Below are 20,673 nucleotides of genomic sequence, written 5' to 3' on the forward strand. Positions count from 1 at the left end.
TAAGAAGAGAAACCAGAGATCACTGAAAGGGAAAAGCCTGGAACCCAAATTCAGCCCTGCCCTGGAGCCCAGTCCCTGCCTAAAGATGAGGTGAAAAAGATGGTGAGCTGAGTCCCTTTCAACACCCTACAGTAAGTCTTGGCCTGATTTCTTAACCCTCATTTTCTCCCTTAGCTCCAGTCTCCGCCCCTCTTCCTTGCCCCTTTATTTTTTCTCGAACCAGTTAATCTCTGCATTCTTAAGTCTCTTTCCAGCAACCATCCCCTTCATCCCCAGCCCAGCTCACTGTTCCTCTCACCTCCACAGGATAGCAGCAGCACCAGGGCCCAGAGGCTCAGAGCCATGTTTCCAGGTAAGCGCTGGTACTAGAGGTGAGTTCTGGTTATTCTCACCTTGTGTGGGATAGCCAGGTGAGGGCAGGGCACTGCAGGCAGCCTGAGTCTCCACTGACACTGTAGTGTGGTCTTTCAGGAAACAATATCCGTAACCTGACAGCAGGTTTGTCACCTGAGCCACTGAATACCTGATCCTTTGGCTTTGGAGAAGGGTGTGCCTGTCAGAGGGACCAATGATAGGGGATCCCAGGGGGCCCTCAGAGGAACCCAAGGATATAACTTCAGTGAGGAGCCAGGATGCAGAAAGGAGTAGGCAGACATAGAGATGGAGCAGTTCTGGAGATCAGGAGTGTAATCTGGGAGGGTCTGCAGAAATATATATAAATAATATTAAATAAACAACAATAGAAATATAAGAACAAAAGAGGGCCCAAAGGAGCTAAAAAGCAAGTAGAATTTGAGGGAATTGAAGAAGAAAGGGGGCCAGGAGAACGGATCTGGGCAGCCAGGTGTAAACAGAGAAGAGGAATGAAGACAAAGGTCTGGTCTAAGGATGGAGCATTCAGGAAGAGAGGGGCTTTTGATTCAGTACCCAGAGCCACAAAATGTTAAGAGTTGGGCAGGATTTCAGAGATCACACAGACCAAACCTCTCATCTTATGGATAAGAAAATATACACAGAGAGGAGTGACTTGCTCATTAGGCCATTCAAGTGTTTGGGTTTGCCCTCTGGCTCTCTTCCTGTGGCCCAGGAGAAAGCCCTTAGAAAATTCTGAGGTGAGAAAAGAAATAAACCAGATTAAGTGACTATGCAAGGAGGCTATTCCCCACATGCATACACACACACACACACACACACACACACACAGAAACTGCTCATAGATCAGAGAGATCCATCTCTCTGATCTGGTCAGGGTGAGAAGTCTTTTCTGCCCTCCGTTTATATATCCCCAAGGCCTTTACCTGACACCAGTTCTAAACAGTAATTCACCACAGGCTCCACTAAAACCATATTCTGTCCTTCTCTCCTTAGAACCCTTCTCTAAAGCCCAAACCCATACGTTTAAATCCATTATTAATGTGCCTCTGTCCTGGAAGTTCCATTTACAATCATAGAATTTTTTTTTTTTTTCGGTACGCGGGCCTCTCACTGTTGTGGCCTCTCCCGTTGCGGAGCACAGGCTCCGGACGCGCAGGCTCAGCGGCCATGGCTCACGGGCCCAGCCGCTCTGCGGCATGTGGGATCTTCCCGGACCGGGTCACGAACCTGTGTCCCCTGCATCGGCAGGCGGACTCTCAACCACTGCGCCACCAGGGAAGCCCACGATCATAGAATTTTAGAGCTGGAAAGGACTTGAAGAATCCTCTTTTAAAAACTTCTCATTTTATAGATGAGGAAATGGAGGCCCAAAGAAATAGAATACCTTGGCCCACGCAATCAAAGGAGGTGAGGGCAGTGCTGGGATTTTCCAAGGTGAGTCAAAAAGTTAGAACCAGTGAAATGATCTATTGTATCACTTTGCCAATATTTTCTCTTTGCTTATCAAAGGTACATCTAGTCTGAAAAGCAGAGAGGAGAATCAGAGGAAGAATACGGCCTGGGTTCCCAACAGCTTTCTAGCTCCTGGCTCCAGCCCATTCTGCAATCCACTTGAATTTCCACCCTTGATTCTATAACAACCCTCTTATAATAAATTCTTTTTGCTAATAGGGTAGCAAAAAATGAGATGGCTGGGCTCAAGTCCTGGCTCCAGCATATACTAGCAGTATGTCCTGGGCAGTTTCTAAACCTGTGGCACAGTGTTCTTTTCTGTAAAAAGGAGAAATACTAGTATAGAGTTGTCATGAGTATTAAATTTGATAAGGCATTTAAAGTATTTAGCACAGTGCCTGGCATTCATTCAAAAAGAGTAAGCACCCATTATGTGCCAGACACTGGTACAGAATAAACATTCACTAAATGTGACTACTATTATTATTAGACTAGCTCAATATGAATTCTTTTATTTGAAACTAAGGAGTCCTAATTAATACAGAAATTGTCACCAAGAAGTAGTGTCTTGAGTGAAAGACCTTTAGAACAAGTATGGAGCTAGCTGAATCAAGCAGAGAGGGGAAAAATGAGGACTCCCTCAACCCAGAAGGGGAAATTCTTGGCACTCCACATGATGATGGAGCAATCAGGTTAAGCAATCCTGTGGCTGCCAAGGATTCAGGCTATCTGCCAACTGAGGATGAAGTGCTTAGGATTTATAGCAAAGATATCAGCCTTATTCAATACAAGCAAGTTACTGCTTATACTATGGTAAGGTTCAACAAAAGCAAGACAAGTTCCAATCCTCAGATGAGCAAATGGAAAGAGAGAAAACCAGAGCCAACAAACTGAAATTACGGGGGTCCAGAGCACGATATTAATCATGTGTGTTGCTAAAGTGAAATGGATTAGATTGGTGGGGTGATTGGAATGCTCTGTGATCTGGCAATTGGAATGGAGATACTTGCAAGGAGCCAAAGGAGTTGAGAAATCTGAAGCATCCTCAACCTCCCAAATCAACCACAGGGCACTTTCTGTCTGACTAGAACAGAGGCCTCCCTTTGTAAAGTGCAATTGTTTTTCTCCCTTTTTGGTTTGCCTTTTGTAACTTAAATATAGATATATATTGCTCACTAAGGATCCAAGCAGTCCCCAGATCTCTTGCAGTTAGGTGGGGTCAGGTGATTAGTTCTGGCTAATGGATAGTGAATGACGAAAGAATTTAAGAGCTAGTGAATGATTGCTCCAGCAATCTCTTCCCTGTTGAGGTAACCTAGAAACCACACACTGAGATGGCAGCGTCATAAGGCCAACTAGCCTAAAGCTCCAGATTATCACACAGCATTTAGAGTAAATTCTCATTTTTGAGTTCTGTTGTAGATTCCTCCGCTCACTAAAATTTATTTGTGACCCCAAAATCAATACCTATGGCATTTTCACAATCCTTCACAGACATCTGCAGAGTGGTAAAAAATTTGAGTCGACTGATGTGTACATTCCCAGCTGAGTTCAAACAAGGCAATACTCCTCTACAGCCATACCACCCTGAATGTGCCCGATCTCATCTCGGAAGCTAAGCATGGTCGGGCCTGGTTAGTGCTTGGATGGGAAACAAGGCAATACTCCACCTTCTTCTCATACTGTAAATCAGTGTCCTTTTCATGATCTATTTAGTGCCACAATTTTAGCATTTTAGTGCTTTTTGTTGGTGATTTCACCGTTTAAAATGGTCCCCCAGCTTAGTGCTGAAGTGCTTTCTAGTGTTCCTAAGCACAGGAAGGCTGTGATGCACCTTACAGAGAAAACGTGTGTTTGATAAACTTTATTCAAGCATGAGTTATAGTGTTGTTGACAGAGGTCAATGCTAATGAATCAACAATATATATTAAATAAGGTGTCCTTAAACAGAAACACCTTACATAAAACACCATACATAAAAAAAAGTTATGTATCCATCCATTGATATTTGAGTGTGAGCGATAACTGAAGATCAAAGGGGGAAACCATGTTCCAAAATAAAAGCTTAATACAAACCATATGTGAAAAAATTCAATTGTATCACAATATCTAAATCCTAACTTCACTTCCAAAATGCTCCTGAGGAAGCTTCATACTTACCTGGCATAGAGCCTGAATCTCTTCCTTGACTTGAGAAGACTGGTAAAAGTTATAGCAGGGTTATTAGGTTAGGGCAAGGATAAAAAAGGAAGCTGGAGGAGTAATGGATTCATTGCCAGTGAGGCTTGATCCTCAGACCTTAAAATGTTTTTATTTAGTCAGAAAAAAGTTTGGTTTTGTTTTTAAGCAGATGTTATCACACGGTTCTGGGCTGCTGGAAAGATAATTTGGGGAAAAAAACAGAGGGAGGTAAAATCACTGTCTTCATGGAAGTTATTTATTACTTGGGGATCTTATGGGGAGCTAGTTAGAACTGGCAGGGATCTCTGTCTTGTTCATTCATTGACATATCCAAACACCTATAACAGTGTCTGGAACATAGGAACATAGGAAAAATGCAAATTTGTTGAATAAATTCCATTCCAATAGAATTGAAACCAGATCATTTTCGTTAAGGAAGGAGTTAAAGAATGAGGCAGCATGCACAGGCCATTCATTTGAGAAGGTTAACTACAGAAAGCAGGAAGGGATCAGTCATCACATAGCTATAAAGCAGTGCTTTTTGAAACTTTAATGTGCATATGTAACACCTGATTCAACAGGCCCTGAGGATGGGACCTGAGATTCTGCACTTCTAACAAGTCAGGTGAAGCCAATTCTGCTGGTCCTCAGACCACACTTTGAGCAAAGCCACTCAATGATATTGCTCGATGAGCATTCACTTTGTGGATAGCACATGTAAGATTTATTAAATACTTCCTTATTCTGTTTTATTATATTTATTGTATTCTGATTGCTGGGTTCAATGGATGCTCCAATCCAGATCTTGCTGGACCATTCCTTTCTTGAAATTCTAGGGACATTACTCTAGAATGATTATCCTCCTGTCTCTTCAGTTCTTCCCTCTCAGGCTTTTTTCTGGCTCCTCCTCCTCCTATCCCTTAAGTGGTCCTGCTTCCCAGGTTTCTCTCTCCAGTCCTCAATTCTTCTATTTGTACTTAATGGAAATTCTTTGTTATCTCTAATTCTATTTGATTCCTTTGGGGTTTCTAGGTATACAATTGTGTCTAAAAATAGTATTTGTAGTTCTTCTTTCCAAGTATTTATTTCTTATTATAAGATTTTAATACAACATTATATATTGACATTTATTTTTAAAATATTTTTGTTTTGTCCCACATTTTATGGGGAATGACTAAAATGCTTTTCCTTGAAACATAATGTTGGTTATTGGTTTCAAATAATCTTTTACTTTATTTTAAAAATTGAGATCTAATTCACATAAAATTTACCATTTTAAAGAACACCATTCAGTGTTTCATGTATTCTTCATACATGTGTATGTTCATATATGTTAAGCACTCAATAAATGATAGAATTTTTAATAATAAACATGTCTAAAGACTTGAGTCATCCAACAATGGAACATGATGCCCTCTAGATAATAAGTCAACAGTAACTAGAAACATTAAAACATTGGATAATCCCCTTTCGGTGATGTTCTATATAAAAGGTGTTCCTACTCTGACAGGAGATAGACTGACTCTAAAAAATCTGTGGGACATACTGATTTGCCCCGCCCCCTACAGAACAGAATCAATGCCCTCAGAAAAGGCAAGGAAATGGAATAAAGGGATGCTCTTTTGGCTCAGAAACAGATGAAAATGATGTTTGATTGAAGTTAACGGTGCCCAGGAGAAGCAATGTTCTTAGAGTAGCAAGGGAAACAACAGTTCTCAATTAGTTACACTCACAGCTCCTGGGGTCTCCTTACCCCCAACCCCCAGGGTCCTGTACCCACCAGTGAGGGAGAAGGTGAAATTAGGACTCTAGCAGGAAGTAGATGCTATAGAAAAGGTGGGGGCTACAGTGACAAAGCCAAAGAAAGAGTGAGATTCAGGAGCTGTGGAAAGGGTAGAAAGCCAAGGACCATGGGCCTCACTGGCATCTGAACTAACTTTCACCTGATCTGATATCTTTCAGTATCCCCTATGTCTCAGAGACAGACCACTGTACAATTATCAGCAGGATTTATTAGACATTTATACTTTGAATTCTCCATTTCCAACACTTCCCTTCATTAATTTTTGCCAAAGATAGCGAAGCCATCCGCTGTCAGCTTTACTTGTCTTCAAAATTCATCAGTGCCTGCACTGTAAAGAAACAGACTGTGAAGCTGGAGAGGTAAGAATGTTCAGAACATACAAATGTTTGGTGAAGACCCTGTTTTTCTGGGTTCTAGGTTTCCACTCAAAGTTTTACTAATCTTGGGGCTTCCCTGGTGGTGCAGTAGTTGAGAGTCTGCCTGCCGATGCAAGGGACACGGGTTCGTGCCCCGGTCTGGGAAGATCCCACATGCTGCGGAGCGGCTGGGCCCGTGAGCCATGGCCGCTGAGCCTGCGCGTCCGGAGCCTGTGCTCCGCAACGGGAGAGGCAAAAAAAAAAAAAAAAGTTTTACTAATCTTTACCCTAAATTAAGCCATATGAGTCTGTCCTCTTTGCCACAGATGAATTAATCAGGATTAAGGAAGCCATCTTGCTACCTTCGCCGCCCTTTCACCCTGTTCTCCCCAGAACAAATGGGGAGGCAGAGCTGAGGACAGTTGGAAAGAGCAGGATAACAATGCAATATTCGAAGTAGGTAAAGCCTGTCTGACATCCTGCTCTAAATTCCATGTTCCAATGTTATAAATTCCTCTTATTGCTCTCCTATGCCCACCACACACACATTCCTCTTCCCCCATTGATATTTTCACTTGGGGTTGACTTCAGCTAGGTATTAGGAGGATAACACTAATCCACATTAAATTGTTAAAAAAAAATTGCCCCTAACTTTTGTAATTTTAGAGGGAAAATTCATTGATCCAAATTAATCTCTAGGTGGTGAAATCTCAAATGAGAAATTTAGGGAAAATAATTTTGAGCAGGTAGTTCTCAGCTTAAATCAAACTTTACTACTTTTTTTAAAAGAATTTTTTAAAATTTATTTATTTATTTTATTTTTGGCTGTGTTGAGTCTTCATTGCTGCACAAAGTCTTTCGCTAGTTGCGGCGAGCGGGGGCTACTCTTCGTTGTGGTGCGCGGGCTTCTCATTGTGGTGGTTTCTCTTGTTGCAGAGCACGGGCTCTAGGTGGGCAGGCTTCAGTAGTTGTGGCACACGGTCTCAGTAGTTGTGGCTCGTGGGCTCTAAAGCACAGGCTCAGTAGTTGTGGCACACGGGCTTAGTTCCTCTGCAGCATGTGGGATTTTCTTGGAAGAGGGCTCGAACCCATGTCCCCTGCATTGGCAGGCAGATTCTTAACCTCTGCACCACCACGAAGTCCCAACTTCACTATTTTTTTTAAACATTTATTTATTTATTTGGCTGTGTCGGGTCTTAGTTGCGGCACACAGGATCTTCGTTGAGGCGCGCGGGCTTCTCTAGCTGTGGCACGCGTGCTCAGTAGTTGCGGTGCATGGGCTTAGTTGCCCCATGGCATGTGGAATATTAGCTCCCCGACCGGGGATCAAACCTGCGTCCCCTGCATTGGAAGGCGGTTTCTTAACCACTGGACCACCAGGGAAGTTCTAAACTTTACCATTTGATCACATATTTTCTCTGCATAGGCTTGACTCTAGAAGGGACTGAAAGGAAGAGGAATCTGTAATTCATAAACCTCTTGAGGACAGTGGGCACTTGTGGGCTTTCTGCTGACTGTCTAATCCCCATAGCTATTGAACTTGAGCCTGAGGCCCTTACTGTTGAGGTCTGAAAGGTGACCTTCAAAGAGAAGAAACATGTACAAAAGGGGACAGGCTGGGGCTTCCCTGGTGGCAGTGGCTGAGAGTCCGCCTGCCGAGGCAGGGGACACGGGTTCGTGCCCCGGTCCAGGAGGATCCCACATGCCGCGGAGCAGCTGGGCCCATGAGCCATGGCCGCTGAGCCTGTGCGTCCCGAGCCTGTGCTCCGCAACGCGATAGGCCACAACAGTGAGAGGCCCATGTACCGCAAAAAAAAAAAACAAAAAACAAAAAAAGGGGGGGCAGGCTGCCCAAATAGAGTGAGAGCCCACCTTATCCTAATTTCCAGCAGCTGGAACTGGATACTCTTCTCTTTTGAAATAAGCTCTCAGACCTAACAGGATTTAGGTGTCCCCTACCAGAGAAGCAGGGTTGCCAGGTCCTCACTAGGTTAGAAGAAATCTGGACATATGCCCAGAATGTGACATACTAAACCGTGAATTTGCCTTTTTTAGGTGTGAGGTGGAAATTCAGAGGCTGAGGTGCCAAAATAGCAAACACCCTTCTTCTCCCCAGTTATATATGCTACTCCAATGGACTTAACTCCTGGTCTCCATGGCTGCCCTAAATCCATACCTGCAAACTCTTGCAACCGCTTACGCTCCTCTAGGTTATACTGCAGCTTTTCTAGCAACTCAAAATATCGGAAGAGTGAATCCCTAGGCCAAACAACACGTTCATCCTGATCCATATCCATTAGCCCAGGCAGATTCTGGTGCACATGAGTCTCCCAGTCCAACTGACCTGGAGGGAGAAATGCTTCTCAAGAACATATCTAGATTCTTGGAAGTTGGATAAAAGCTGATAAACTCTATGGGGGCAGGCGAGGAGAAAGCAGGGATGAAAGAGGATATAGGAAGGAGAGAGAGAAAAGTATGTATCACCAAAACACCACTTCTACAATAAACAAAGAGAGCCACAACCATACTTTTCCAAAGTGCGGCAGAAGCACAGGGGAAATGAAGAAGCGTGAAGAAAGTAACCAAGGCCAGAAAATCGGACTGGTGGAGAAAATCGGGAAATGTGCATAGTGGGAGAGCTCCTATTAAGAATGGGATGTCTCATGGAGAAGAGGAGTCTGAATTCAACTGGGAGAAACCCTCGGCTTACCAATACGGTCATAATATCTGGAGCCAGAAGAAGAGGAACAGTAGGAAGATGAAGATGAGGAGGAAGAGGAAGATGCAGACTTCTTCACTTTTGACAAGGACTTCTTTGTTTTTGACTTAGATGCTCTTGAACTCTCTTTAGTGGCACTGTATTTGGACTCTTCCAAAGATTCCCCTTGTTGATTGGCATCTCTGTAAGTGAAAGGCAAAATTTTATTGCTTCAAATACTTTTACACAATATGGCTGGTTCTTTCGTTATTCTGATTCTGGCCCTGGCCTAAAGCTAGGAGTTAAGGCAATGAAGGCCAAACTGCTCCCAAAATCTAAGTTTAAGCACATCCAACCTAAATTATCCCGTGTCATGTACCCCTATTAGTGCCCCTCACCACATAACGTCTGTGCTCAATCTTACTCGGGCTTCCACGTTCCACACTCCACCTTATTTTGCAAAGTTTTAGCCCCCCACCCCTTGGCCCTATGCCTATTACACCACAACTATAGCCTCTGCCCCCTCGATTCCATCTCTTAATATTAGAGGGAACTTGGGCTCAGCTCTTTATATCTTCTCCATCTACCGTTGCTCCTTTGGTGATCTCATCTGCTGAGTTCAAATGCCTACCAGATGCAAATTTAAGCCTCTTGTCCAGACCTCACTCCTTAATCCAGACTTGTATATACAACTTTTACTCACTTAGCACCACTTGAATGTCTAAGGACATCTCAAATTCAATCAAAACTGAACTCTTTGCCCACCAAACCTCTTCCACCCACAGCCCTCCCCATCTCAGCTAATCAACCCTTCCAGTTGCTTGGGTCAGAACTTTCATCCTTAATTCTTCTCTCATACCCCACATCCAATCCATCAAGAAAGCCTGTTGAGGGCTTCCCTGGTGGCACAGTGGTTAAGAATCCGCCTGCCAATGCAAGGGACACGGGTTCGAGACCTGGCCCGGGAAGATCCCACATGCCGTGGAGCAACTAAGCCCATGCGCCACAACTACGGAGCCTGAGCTCTAGAGCCTGCAAGCCACAACTACTGAGCCCACGTGCCACAACTACTGAAGCCTGTGCGCCTAGAGCCCGTGCTCTGCAACAAGAGAAGCCATGACAATGAGAAGCCCGCACACCGCAACGAAGAGTAGCTCCGGATCACCCCAACTAGAGAAAACCCGCGCACAGCAACGGAGACCCAACACAGCCAAAAATAAAAAATAAAATAAAATAAATAAATAATTTTTTAAAAAAAGAAAGCCTGTTGACTCTACCTTCAAAATATCTTTTCTCTCAGAGTGGTACCACTGGTACCACTCTGGTCTGAGCCATCAACGCCTCTTGCCTGTATAGCAGCATAGCCTCCTAACTCATCTCTCTGCTTCTTATTTTATTCTTCCCTCAGTTTATCATCAACACAGCAAGCAGACTAATTTTTCTTAAATGTAAGTCACTGCATGTCACTGCTCCGCTATGTTCCCCATTTCACCCGAAATCAAAGCCTAAGTCCTCACAGTGGTCCCCACAGCCCTACAGGATCAGGTCCCCATTACCTCTCTGACCTCATCTCCTATAATTCTCCCCCCCTACTTACTCTGCTTCAGTCACAGTAGCTTCCTTGCTATTTCTCAAACACACCAGGCATGCTTCTGTTTTAGGACCTTTGTACTAGCTGTTCCCTCTGCCTATAATACTCTTCCCATAGATATCCACATAGTAATCCCCTGACTTCCTCCAAGTCTTTGCTCAAATGTTACCTTTTCAGAGGCCACCCTGACTATCTTGTTTAAAATTACAATCCAGGGACCCACTGTCAGAGGCCACCCTGACTACCTTGTTTAAAATTACAACCCAGGGACCCACTGTCCCTGGTGGCACAGTGGTTAAGAATCTGCCTGCTAATGCAGGGGACACGGGTTCGAACCCTGGTCTGGGAAGATCCCACATGCTGCAGAACAACTAGGCCCATGAGCCACAACTACTGAGCCTGCACGTTTGGAGCCTGTGCTCCGCAACAAGAGAGGCCACGATAGTGAGTGGCCCCCGCTTGCCACAACTAGATAAAGCCCTCGCACAGAAATGAAGACCCAACACAGCCAAAAATAAATAAATAAATAAATAAAAGCCAAGCATTTGAAGCCCCTAAAAAAAAAAAAAAAGTACAACCCATATGCAACCCCCCTCTTATACTCCAATCCCCCTTAACCTATTCTACTTTTTACTTTTTTATAATGCTTATCCTATTTTTAAATTTGTTTTTTATTGAAGTATAGTTGAGTTACAATGTTGTTAATTTCTGCTTATAGCAAAGTGACTCAGTTATACACACATATATACATTCTTTTTATATTCAAGGCTTATATTTTAATGTGCTAATTTTCTTATTAATATGATTATTGTTTGCTGTCCCTTTCCTCCTACTAGTATATAAGCTCCATGAGAACAGGCATTATTATTTATTTTGTTCACTGATATACTCTGAGCAACTAATAAGCATTCAATAATTATTTGTTGATGGATTTCTTATTTCTCCTTCTGCTCTCTTGTCCACTGCTGAACACTCAGTGTCTTGAATAACATGTTTCACGGAAGGTACTTTTATTAGTTTCCTGTGGCTGCTGTAGGAAATTACCACAAACTTGGTAGCTTAAAACAACAGAAATTTATTCTCTCACAATTTTGGAAGCCGGAAGTCTGAAATCAATGTGTCAACAGGGCCATACTCCCTTTGGAATCTCAAAGGGAGAAGGTTCCTTGCTTCTTGTTGCTTCTGGCAGTTGCCTTGCATCCACTGGCTTCCTTTGGCTTGTGGTTGCATCACTCCAATCTCTATCTCTGTCTTGACATCGTCTCCTATTCTCTATGTCTATGTCTTCTCTCCTGTCTCTTAAATCCAGAGACCCTTGTCACTGGATTTATGGCCCACCTGGATAATCCAGAATGATCACATCTCAAGATCCTAAATTTAACTGCATCTGCAAAGACCCTTTTTCTAAATAAGGTCATGTTCACAGGTTCTGGGAATTAGAACATGGACATATCTTTTTTGAGGCCACCATTCAACCCACTACAATAAATAGTTATTGAATGAATGAATTCTCTCTCAAAGCCAATCTTCACCTTTGGTTTCCTACCCTTTCCTCCTTCATGTGTGTCCATCCCACTTCACATATACACTCCTAACCTGGCATCCATTTTGCTAACGCTTGACCTCTGTGCCTCGGGGATTAGGTTTTGTCTCCTGCAAAGCAAAAAACACAAAAGAGTGAAGAGAGTTACACTGAAGCAGGAGTGTAGTAAGGAAAAAAGAATTCTGATCATCAAGTGAGGAGAATAAGTTGTAGTAAAGGAGTGAAAAAGAGTGGGGAAGCCCTGACAGTGGATAAAGAATCAGGCAGTATTTTAGAGCTGGGGAATTCTAACTCTGAGGCAAATCTGTCACAAAGGGGAAAATGGCACTGCGGCCAAGGAGCGGAAACAGAGAATGAGATCAGGGCACCCTCATGAACTAAAGCTGGGTTTGAAAATGGGGAAGCAGACCTCTGGATAATCTGACGCTTGAATATGTCGGCTTTGTGCTGAACCTCCAGGTGTGTCATCTCCTCGTTCAGCTCATTTCTGATATTCTGGAAGTTAGTAACTGCCCCAAAGGGCCATTAGGAGTTGGGAGATGGTGGTGACTAGACATGGGGAGAGGGCTTGGGTGGGGAGAAACCAAGTGAAATATCCATTCCAGGCTCCGCACCTTCCTGTTACATCAGGTTCTCTCTCTCCGTGATTCACCAATCCTAGCTTTCGCTCTAATTTCTTCCCAAACACCCCTCTCACCAAGTTTCACCTCTTCTATGCTTACCCATCATGGCTACTATGATGTTTCGAAAGATAATGGAACCAAGTAACAACCAGAGGATGACATAGATGCTGCTGAAGGTACGGCTGACTTCAGGCACCTTCCAGGTATCCTGAAGCAGTGCATACCAATGATCCATAGTAAAGAGAATGAACACTGTCACTACGGAATTCAGCAGGTCCCTAAAGAAAAAGGAGGCGTGTGTATAGACAGAGAGAGCTAATTCTCTAAGAAACACTATCATTCTTACTCTCAAAGCAACATAAGAGCATTTCTTTGTAGTTTGCTCTGACTTTAGCCCCTTTTCTACCATACTCAATTTTTTACCTAATCTTTCTTCGGTTTGAGATTGTTTTATTAGGTTTTCCTTTATCATGAATAATCTATGAATAGCTCTCACCATTCCATCACTGCCTGGGGCACAGTCGGTGTTTAATACATAGGTATTAACTGAATGTTTAAAAATTGAATCACCAATTACACATCATTTTTTTCTAAGTTCATTCTCCACTGTTCTATGGACTTCGCCTAACGGAAAGTCACATACAAATTTAGCAAACATCGTGCCTACTTAGTTTGCTGGCATGAACTGACTGACAGTCAAGTAAATGGATGGATATGTGACACAAACATGTGACTCCAAATAATGAATGATAATGAATATATCACAAAAGGTCTCAGGAAGATATCTAAATTTTCCTTCTTATCCCTCAATATACATATTACTGAAAACATCAGAGCCTGAACAGAATGAATTCTAGGACTTCCCCAAGTCAATACTCTTACAAAACTACCTGTTAGTCTAAGATAGAGACCTGAGAGGTGCTGACAAGACTGGATTCCAATTCACAAATAACACTGTCTCCTCGAAATCCAAATTGACTTTCTACTAGTAATCAGTGTCCTCTAGACAAAAAGCTTATCAGGATTTTACTTTTGAAAGAATTTAAGTATGTGCATGTGTAATCTCTACATTTAAGAGACTGGGGTAAAACCAGTGACCATGTTTGAGGTCACAGTAACATTTACTGATCACTTACAATGTGTGAAATGCTGTGCTAAATGCTTAAATGAATTACCTCATTTATCCCTACACTCTTATGAAGTAGTACTACTTTTAATCCCATTTTTCAAAAGAGGTAACTGAGACAGAAACCAGGGCTTAACCCATGGAGTATACTGCTATTTAAAGGTGAGGGTAAGTTTGAATTTGCAAAACCCAAAGCAAACCAGGAGTACCTGACCTATCCTCAAAATTGGAGCTAATACCTCTCACTATTCCTCTGCTTTCTCTTTACCTCTCCTTACTGTGTTCTATTCCCGTTTCTTACAATATATTATACTTTTTGTATTACTGTACTTTGGACTAGCTTCCCAGTCTCATGCCCAAACTCTCTCCCCCAACCCAGGCTTCCCCCAGTCCTGCCTACGAGAAGAACATGTGATACTCCAGGTCCTGGCGAGTTGAACGGGTGTAATTCTCGAAGAAGTAGACACCAGCCACGGCAAAAATGTAGAAGAAGATGAGCAGCAACATCAAGAGGAAGGTCATGCTCTAGAGGCCATGACCTTGAGTCAGAGTTGGGCCAGACTAGGCTGATCTCCACCTACAGCCTAGTCAGACCCACCCTGGAAATCCCCCACCAAACCCTCACTTCTAGCCTGAGCCCAGTCATCTCTAGAACACAGCAGCCTGTCCCTAGCCCTTTCTCATCAACAACATTTCACAGGGTCTTTCATTGCCTTCTTTCATCCACCCAGACTGTTTCATGTTAAACCCCCATGTTTATCCACCTTGCCCACTTGATACAGCTGCAGCAGTCAAATCACCTTGAGGGCCCTGACCAGGGCCAAAATAATGACTCGAACTTGACGGAATCGTGCAAAGAGTTTAAGAGACCTTAGCACCCGGCAGATCCTCAGCAACTGGAGCCATACGGAATGGCTTGTTACCCCTACCAGCACCACAACCTCAGGAATCAGGGACTGTAGGAAACACACAGATCATGAGTAAAATATACCCCAAAGCACCCACGCACAGTTGCCCCTTCTTTATCTTTATCTTTATCATTGTCATAGTTCCTTGGTCATTATCCTTTGAAAAGCATTCTCTGGGGACTGTTTCCTATTCAGCCTTTCTATAAGAAATTACTTAAACCCTGCATTTCAACTTGCTCAGACATTAAAAGGGGATAAATACAGTGCTTAACTCATTGGGTTGTTGTGGAGCTCAAATTTTAAGAAATGCATGAAAAAAAGGACAGTTTCTGACATTTAGGAAGTGGTTAGTAACTGGTAGGTGTTATTGCTGGGGTTAATGTTGTGATCAGATTCTTCCTTGCTCCTAATACCAACAACTCCTACCATGCCTGACTTTTAGAGAAGAAAAAAATCAAAATAAGGAGGTTAGGTACATTTCTATTTGTTTCTTCCTGTGCTCTAAGTATCTTAACTTTTCTTGTCTTTGATTCACATAGGCACATTTCTCAGGATATCTATCCTTACCAATATGGTGACAACGAAGTCAAAGACATTCCAGGCATTCTTCCAGAAGAGGAAAAAGCTGGATAGCCACATAAGAAGGATCTCCAAGATGAAAACAAGCAAGATGAACCAAGCTGCCACCTCCAGAGTCAGCTTCAGTGGCCACAGTTGGGTATTTGAGGATTCGAGCAATTCTGTGAGAATAGAGCAAAGGATGAGTAAAGGGTAAAGAGGCAGGAAGCTGAATGATAGAGAATGATCAGCAACTGTTAAAAACCACAGTTGTGCCCACTGCTATGCCATTTTTCTTTTGAGTTTCTCTTCTTAATGCCGTTGTTGCTTCAGCCTGTGAAATTCAGGGGAGGACAGAATCGAACATGAAAAATAGCTACAACTCATCTCCTGCTGGTACTGGTACGTGTTAACAGCTGCAAGTTACTGCCTTCCCACTCTGGGGTCAGAGAGCCACCAAGGGATTGCTCTCTTAATGACCACCAACCCTGTCTGTTCTGTTACCCTGGTACCAAACTTCATGAAGAAGCAACAGGCCTTGAGAAAAGAACGCAAATGTAGGGCCATGATATGGAAAGTGTTTTATAACATATCTAGGAACAAGAAGCCAGATTCATGGGGCATATTAGGTTATAATAAGAAATTACTTGGTTCTTTGTTACTTTTAAAGCTTCTCCTTTCTACTCTGCCTAAAATTGATTTTATGCTGCAAAGCAAATTGAATCCTATACTTTCTCTCTAGAACCTAATTATTTGCTGACCTCAATTCCTTAACTCATTTGCTTTCATCTTTCAACCCTCTTCACCTCTTGTATACATTTAATAGATGTATATCATGCTGTAAAAAAAAGCACTGAGATCAAAATAGGTTTAAAAGCTAAATAAAATTTTCTCTTTGAAACAGAACAATCTGAGAGCCTCCAAATGCACTATGACTGATATGCCTGGCAGTTAATAGAGACAAGAGAATACTCAATCACCCTGAACAACACAAATGGCTGTGTAGATTTCGACACTTACAGTTTTAAATTGTTATTGCTTTTAGCAATGTTTTGGCTAATTACATTAACGAAGTAAGGAACACTGATGTTGAAATACAACTTAATGAAGAGCAAAAGAATAATTCTGCAAGTTTATCTCAAGACAATCTTCATCAGATTCTATAAATTGCATTCATCTGATAGAAAATTTTATATGGCACATCAAGATACCTCTAGAACCTCAAAAATCAGTGTTTAAATTATAATAATGTTGTACTCAGTTTTTTGTTGGAAATAAGAACTATTCACACTCACAATGTGTTATTTTCAGAGAAGGGCTTGCAAATGAGCCAAATCTTTTTTCTTTTCTCACCTTCTCACCATTTAGAAACAAAATATGAAAATTATAAAAATAAGCCCATTGATGTTTAAAGTGCAAAGCAGAATTACCAATATCATTGTGGAAGAAGATTTTTTTTCTACTTTTTTATGCCCAAATACATAATTAAATTTGCACCTACACTTTAACATATAACATGTATTTAACATACAATACACAATGTTGTAAACCTAAAACTAATATACGTTATATCTAAACTTTTTAAAAGAAACAGAAAATTTAGAAATATAATACATAGGGAATTGGTTCGGGTCCAGGGTCCAGTGGTTCGGACTCGGTGCTTTCACTGCCATGGGCCCAGGTTCAATCCCTGGTCAGGCAACTAAGATCCTGCAAGCCACTTGACACAGACAAAAAACCCATAAATTAAATGTATTTGATCCCCAAACCGAACTTAATATATAAGGTCACTTAAAAATTCATTTGTAGACAAATTATATATTTTCTTTAAAAAAAGCATGATCACTTATAAAATGGCAAAAGTAAAAATTTGCTTACATTTTATTATTAAAATTATATAATAATAAACACTAAAATATAATATTTAGCAACATGTTAGTCTAAATTATCATTTTTACTTCAACTTGCTTCTCCATATCACAGAAAAAATGTGATAAAATAAAATGATTAAAATTACTATGGAGGTTTTCAAGGTTATATATGTTTTTCTGGGAAACAAAATTGTAAGATGAAAAAGATTGGGGAGCTTTGATCTAGAGCACTGTTTGTTCCTTATCTGTAACAGCATTCTTTATGATCTGGAAAATTGCTTTTTAAAAGTCTAAACAAAGTCTTAATGTTTACCACACGAATTAGTCTATTCAAAGAAATCTGTTAGTCACAAATTATTTCCCTTTGCAAAATCCCTCCTGCCTTTCTACCATGAGAATGTACTTAATAAGATACAATTTTCATGAGCTTGCCAGGTGATTCCCATTCAGGCAATCCACCTATCCTCTGGCACAGTGATCATGTTTCATATTCAGCTGTTTCATCAAAAAGAATGGTTAGTGCTATTCTATTTTGATTTGTCTGTTAGATTCAGGGAATCCCATATATTTACTGCTATTTACTTTATTCCAAGGCTGAAATCTGTATCTCTAATCCCACAGGGCAAATACTTGCCAATTATCATTAACAACAAGAAATAGGAAATGTGGGTGACTTAATTTAAAACCCTCATCACTGTGCGGAGGAAATAAAACAGTTCAAAGCATATAGTATACCGCAGTTGGTCAATGACACCAAATACTGTTGTGTATTTAAATGCCTTTGACCTGATTCCATTAAAAGACTATTTTTTTAAATTTACTTTTTATTTTTATTATTTATTTTTTGGCTGTGTTGGGTCTTTGTTGCTGCGCGGGCTTTCTCTAGTTGCGGTGAGTGGGGGCTACTCTTTGTTGTGGTGCACGGGCTTCTCTTAGGGCTCTAGAGCGCAGGCTCAGTCGTTGCGGTACACAGGTTTAGTTGCTCCGTGGCATGTGGGATCTTCCCGGACCAGGGTTTGAACCCATGTCTCCTGCACTGGCAGGTGGATTTTTAACCACTGCACCACCAGGGAAGTCCAAAAGCTATTTTTAAAGTGGGAAACTTCCCCAAAATAGTGAGGATGAAACAAGGAAGTGAGTACTTCTACTGTCCTTTCTGAGCAGTTTGAGATGATAATCAAATGAGGTCATTGATTCTCCAAACATTCTTTTGCTTTTAATACATTTCATAAAATTTATGATTGGTTTTAGTGTCATCTACTCTTCAAGTCATTTTTTGGCTCATCTAATATCTTAGTTGTAACTTTACATACATTGTGAGTTTTCTTATTTGTACTTAATCTTTCTAAACATATTTGTAAAAATGTAAATGTTGGATCACTTGCTGATAGGTACTGATATCTCTATTAGAAAAGATTCATTCAAATTATTAGACTAACACAAGAAATGCAACTGGTCTTCCCGTCTCCAATTCCTTGTGAGACTACTACACCCCACCTCTAAGTGTCTACACTACCTTCTATCTATTACACTTGAGAGCCCTTCAAATGTTTCTAGGTCTTAGCAGTTGCACAAATCCTACTCCAAGAGACTTAATATAATTGTTCCTATCACAATTCAAATAACATTCAAATGTGTAAAATGATCAACTTAAAAGGAAAAATGACTCCCACCCTTTCATTCAGCATGAGTTCTCACCTATTTCAACCATCAGTACAATTGTATTCAGAAAGATGAGGAAGATGATAAAGTTTCTGAAGAGAGGACCTGTTTTCTCTTAAGAAAACATAGAGTGGAGTTCTTTTTGGTTTAGGCAGGTGACATAATTAGGGCAAGAACAGAAGCGGTGAGAATGAGAAGAAAATGGAGTTTGGGAAGGGAAAAATAAGTCAATAGGCAGATGATGAGGCAAGAGAGACCGTAAAGTCATGGGATAAAAATGAGTGGCATGAAAGGATACACTCAAGGACCCATCCAGCCCACAAGGAAAGCGGTGGACTCTGGCTGCAGCGCACTCGAAGGGTGCTCATCAGTCTCTGGGCATGTGTAATCCGTTCTACATGACGAGGTTTTATGGAGAAGCGCACAAGCTGGTGTTGATCTCCCAACATAAGTTTCTTCTGACAGGAAGGATCTACACCAAACATTTAAAAAAAGGGACAGTGGATAAATATAAAAAGAAGTCTTTGCGAGTATCAGGAGCAGGTAGGATTGGGGGCAGGAACACTGGTTACATAATGGGCCCCCTAGTGCAGGGGCTTACCTTGCTGCTCCTTCACACAACAACTAATACTATTTTGGAGTACGAGCTCACCTATTGCTTATGACCAACACTGTCCATGCCCAGAATAAAGGCTGCAGGTTCAACCCTCAAAGTTTTAAGTGTCTTTGGTAGAAACTTCCAAGTCAGCCAGGGCTAATAGTTACCCTAGGCCTAAAAGTGAACGGCATGGGTTCCATCTCCTGGATCCAGAGTTTTATTTATAAAGCCTTTGATTTATCAAGTTTGGTGTAACTTCCAAACTAGCAACCAAACCAATCTCCCCTGAAATTTCTACCCTTAAAATTGCCTCTCTGCTTCCTACTCTTTGGAGGGTGTGGATGGGAGTCTTAAATTCATCCTAGTGAAGAAACAGGCTGCTGACCAAGTATCTCTCGAATAGTGTGCCGTGGCACAGCTTGGCTCAAGCCGTGCAGATGCTGAAGGAGAGAGAAAGTATCAATGAGTCGGGAACGAATGGCATCAGCCCGGGGCAGTTGCATGTGTCCTACTGGGTGATAAGTGGCCATGCCTGTTAAGAAAATAAAAGAATCGAGTGTCATTTCATTTTTGGAGTTGCACCAAGCCTTAGAGGTTCTCTTCCCTTCCTCCCAACCTCTTTGCCCTTAAGAAGACAAACATTGTACCCAGACTCAAGGCTTTTTGAAACAAATGAGACAGGAGTCATTACAGAGAATCTGCGTAGTTGACTAAGTGGACAGACACCTTCACCTGTGTGACAGCATTTCTAGTTAAAAGCAGCAGCCACAAAGAGCAGGAATCCCGGGGTTGGACAAAGAGGAATTCAGGCACCACCTGGACCTGAGGGTATCAGGTAATGCGATGAGGTGGGTCAGTGGGAGGGCTTAGGAGTGCCGCCAAAAGAAAGACCGAGTTAAGAGGAACTGGACAAAATGCAACAGCCTGACATTTTGAAAATGTGTCCCGTCCCAAGTGTGTCCACTCCAACGCGCTCCCTCGGGTGCCAGCTCCCTCTCTCAATTCCCACTTCTGGGCCTCACCTTTGCCCAGGCTCTCTTCCGCCCACTCAGCCCTGACTTCACTCCTCCGCCTCCGGCTCTGACGCCTCCTGAGCTCGGCTCTCCCCACGCGGGTCGAGCTCAGGGTCGGCTCCCAGCGCCGCAAGTCCTGCTCCGCCAGCCCGCCCGCTCCTGGGTTCCGGCTCGCCCCGGGCCCACCCCCAGCACCAGGCCCGGGCGCCAGCACCCTCCCGGCCTCACTCGCCCCGGCGCCCGTCGCCTCCGCCCAGGCCCGCTCTCCGGCCACTCGGCCGTTACCAGCTGGTCCCGCCCGCCCGACGCAGGCG

The 20,673-nt window shown here is 42.4% G+C and overlaps 2 protein-coding genes across 15 annotated transcripts in view; both read right to left on the bottom strand.

The window, feature by feature from the left end:
* STRC (stereocilin) overlaps window positions 1-19,220 on the bottom strand; it is a 35,722-nt gene extending 16,502 nt beyond the window's left edge. For 9 of the 14 annotated variants that reach the window (XR_010945230.1, XR_010945231.1, XR_010945232.1 and 6 more), the window contains exons 1-4: window positions 12,054-12,194; window positions 8,879-9,069; window positions 613-701; window positions 393-457 (exon numbers count right to left, since the gene is read on the bottom strand). Coding sequence is in view for 11 of the 14 variants with exons in the window: in XM_067745468.1 (XP_067601569.1) it covers window positions 393-457; window positions 613-701; window positions 8,879-8,890 (166 nt within the window). In the remaining 3 variants the exon portion in view is untranslated. Of the gene's footprint in view, window positions 1-298; window positions 536-612; window positions 702-8,878; window positions 11,984-12,053; window positions 12,195-19,101 lie in introns of those variants that run through there. The other 5 variants (XM_067745430.1, XM_067745428.1, XM_067745464.1 and 2 more) reach the window with 5 other exon arrangements.
* CATSPER2 (cation channel sperm associated 2) lies at window positions 12,779-20,641 on the bottom strand. Its single transcript, XM_067745512.1, has 7 exons — window positions 20,369-20,641; window positions 19,732-19,878; window positions 19,047-19,220; window positions 18,785-18,853; window positions 15,225-15,397; window positions 14,550-14,705; window positions 12,779-12,901 (listed from the first exon to the last, which is right to left on the bottom strand). The coding sequence occupies exons 2-7, from the start codon at window positions 19,874-19,876 to the stop codon at window positions 12,812-12,814; spliced, it is 807 nt and encodes a 268-aa protein (XP_067601613.1). The 5' UTR covers window positions 19,877-19,878; window positions 20,369-20,641; the 3' UTR covers window positions 12,779-12,811.
* Window positions 20,642-20,673: the final 32 nt, after the last annotated feature.

Source organism: Pseudorca crassidens, chromosome 1 (genome assembly GCF_039906515.1).
Source record: "Pseudorca crassidens isolate mPseCra1 chromosome 1, mPseCra1.hap1, whole genome shotgun sequence".
NCBI lineage: Eukaryota > Metazoa > Chordata > Mammalia > Artiodactyla > Delphinidae > Pseudorca > Pseudorca crassidens.

Coding starts and splice junctions, on each gene's coding strand:
- CATSPER2 (XM_067745512.1), bottom strand. CDS start 19,876: ATGGCCACTTATCACCCAGTAGGACACATGCAACTGCCCCGGGCTGAT. Junction 18,854..19,046: donor GGCTGGATGGGTCCTTGAGT/GTATCCTTTCAT, acceptor AAGAGAAAACAG/GTCCTCTCTTCAGAAACTTT. Junction 12,902..14,549: donor CCCTGGTCAGGGCCCTCAAG/GTGATTTGACTG, acceptor CTTTTTCTTTAG/GGACCTGCTGAATTCCGTAG.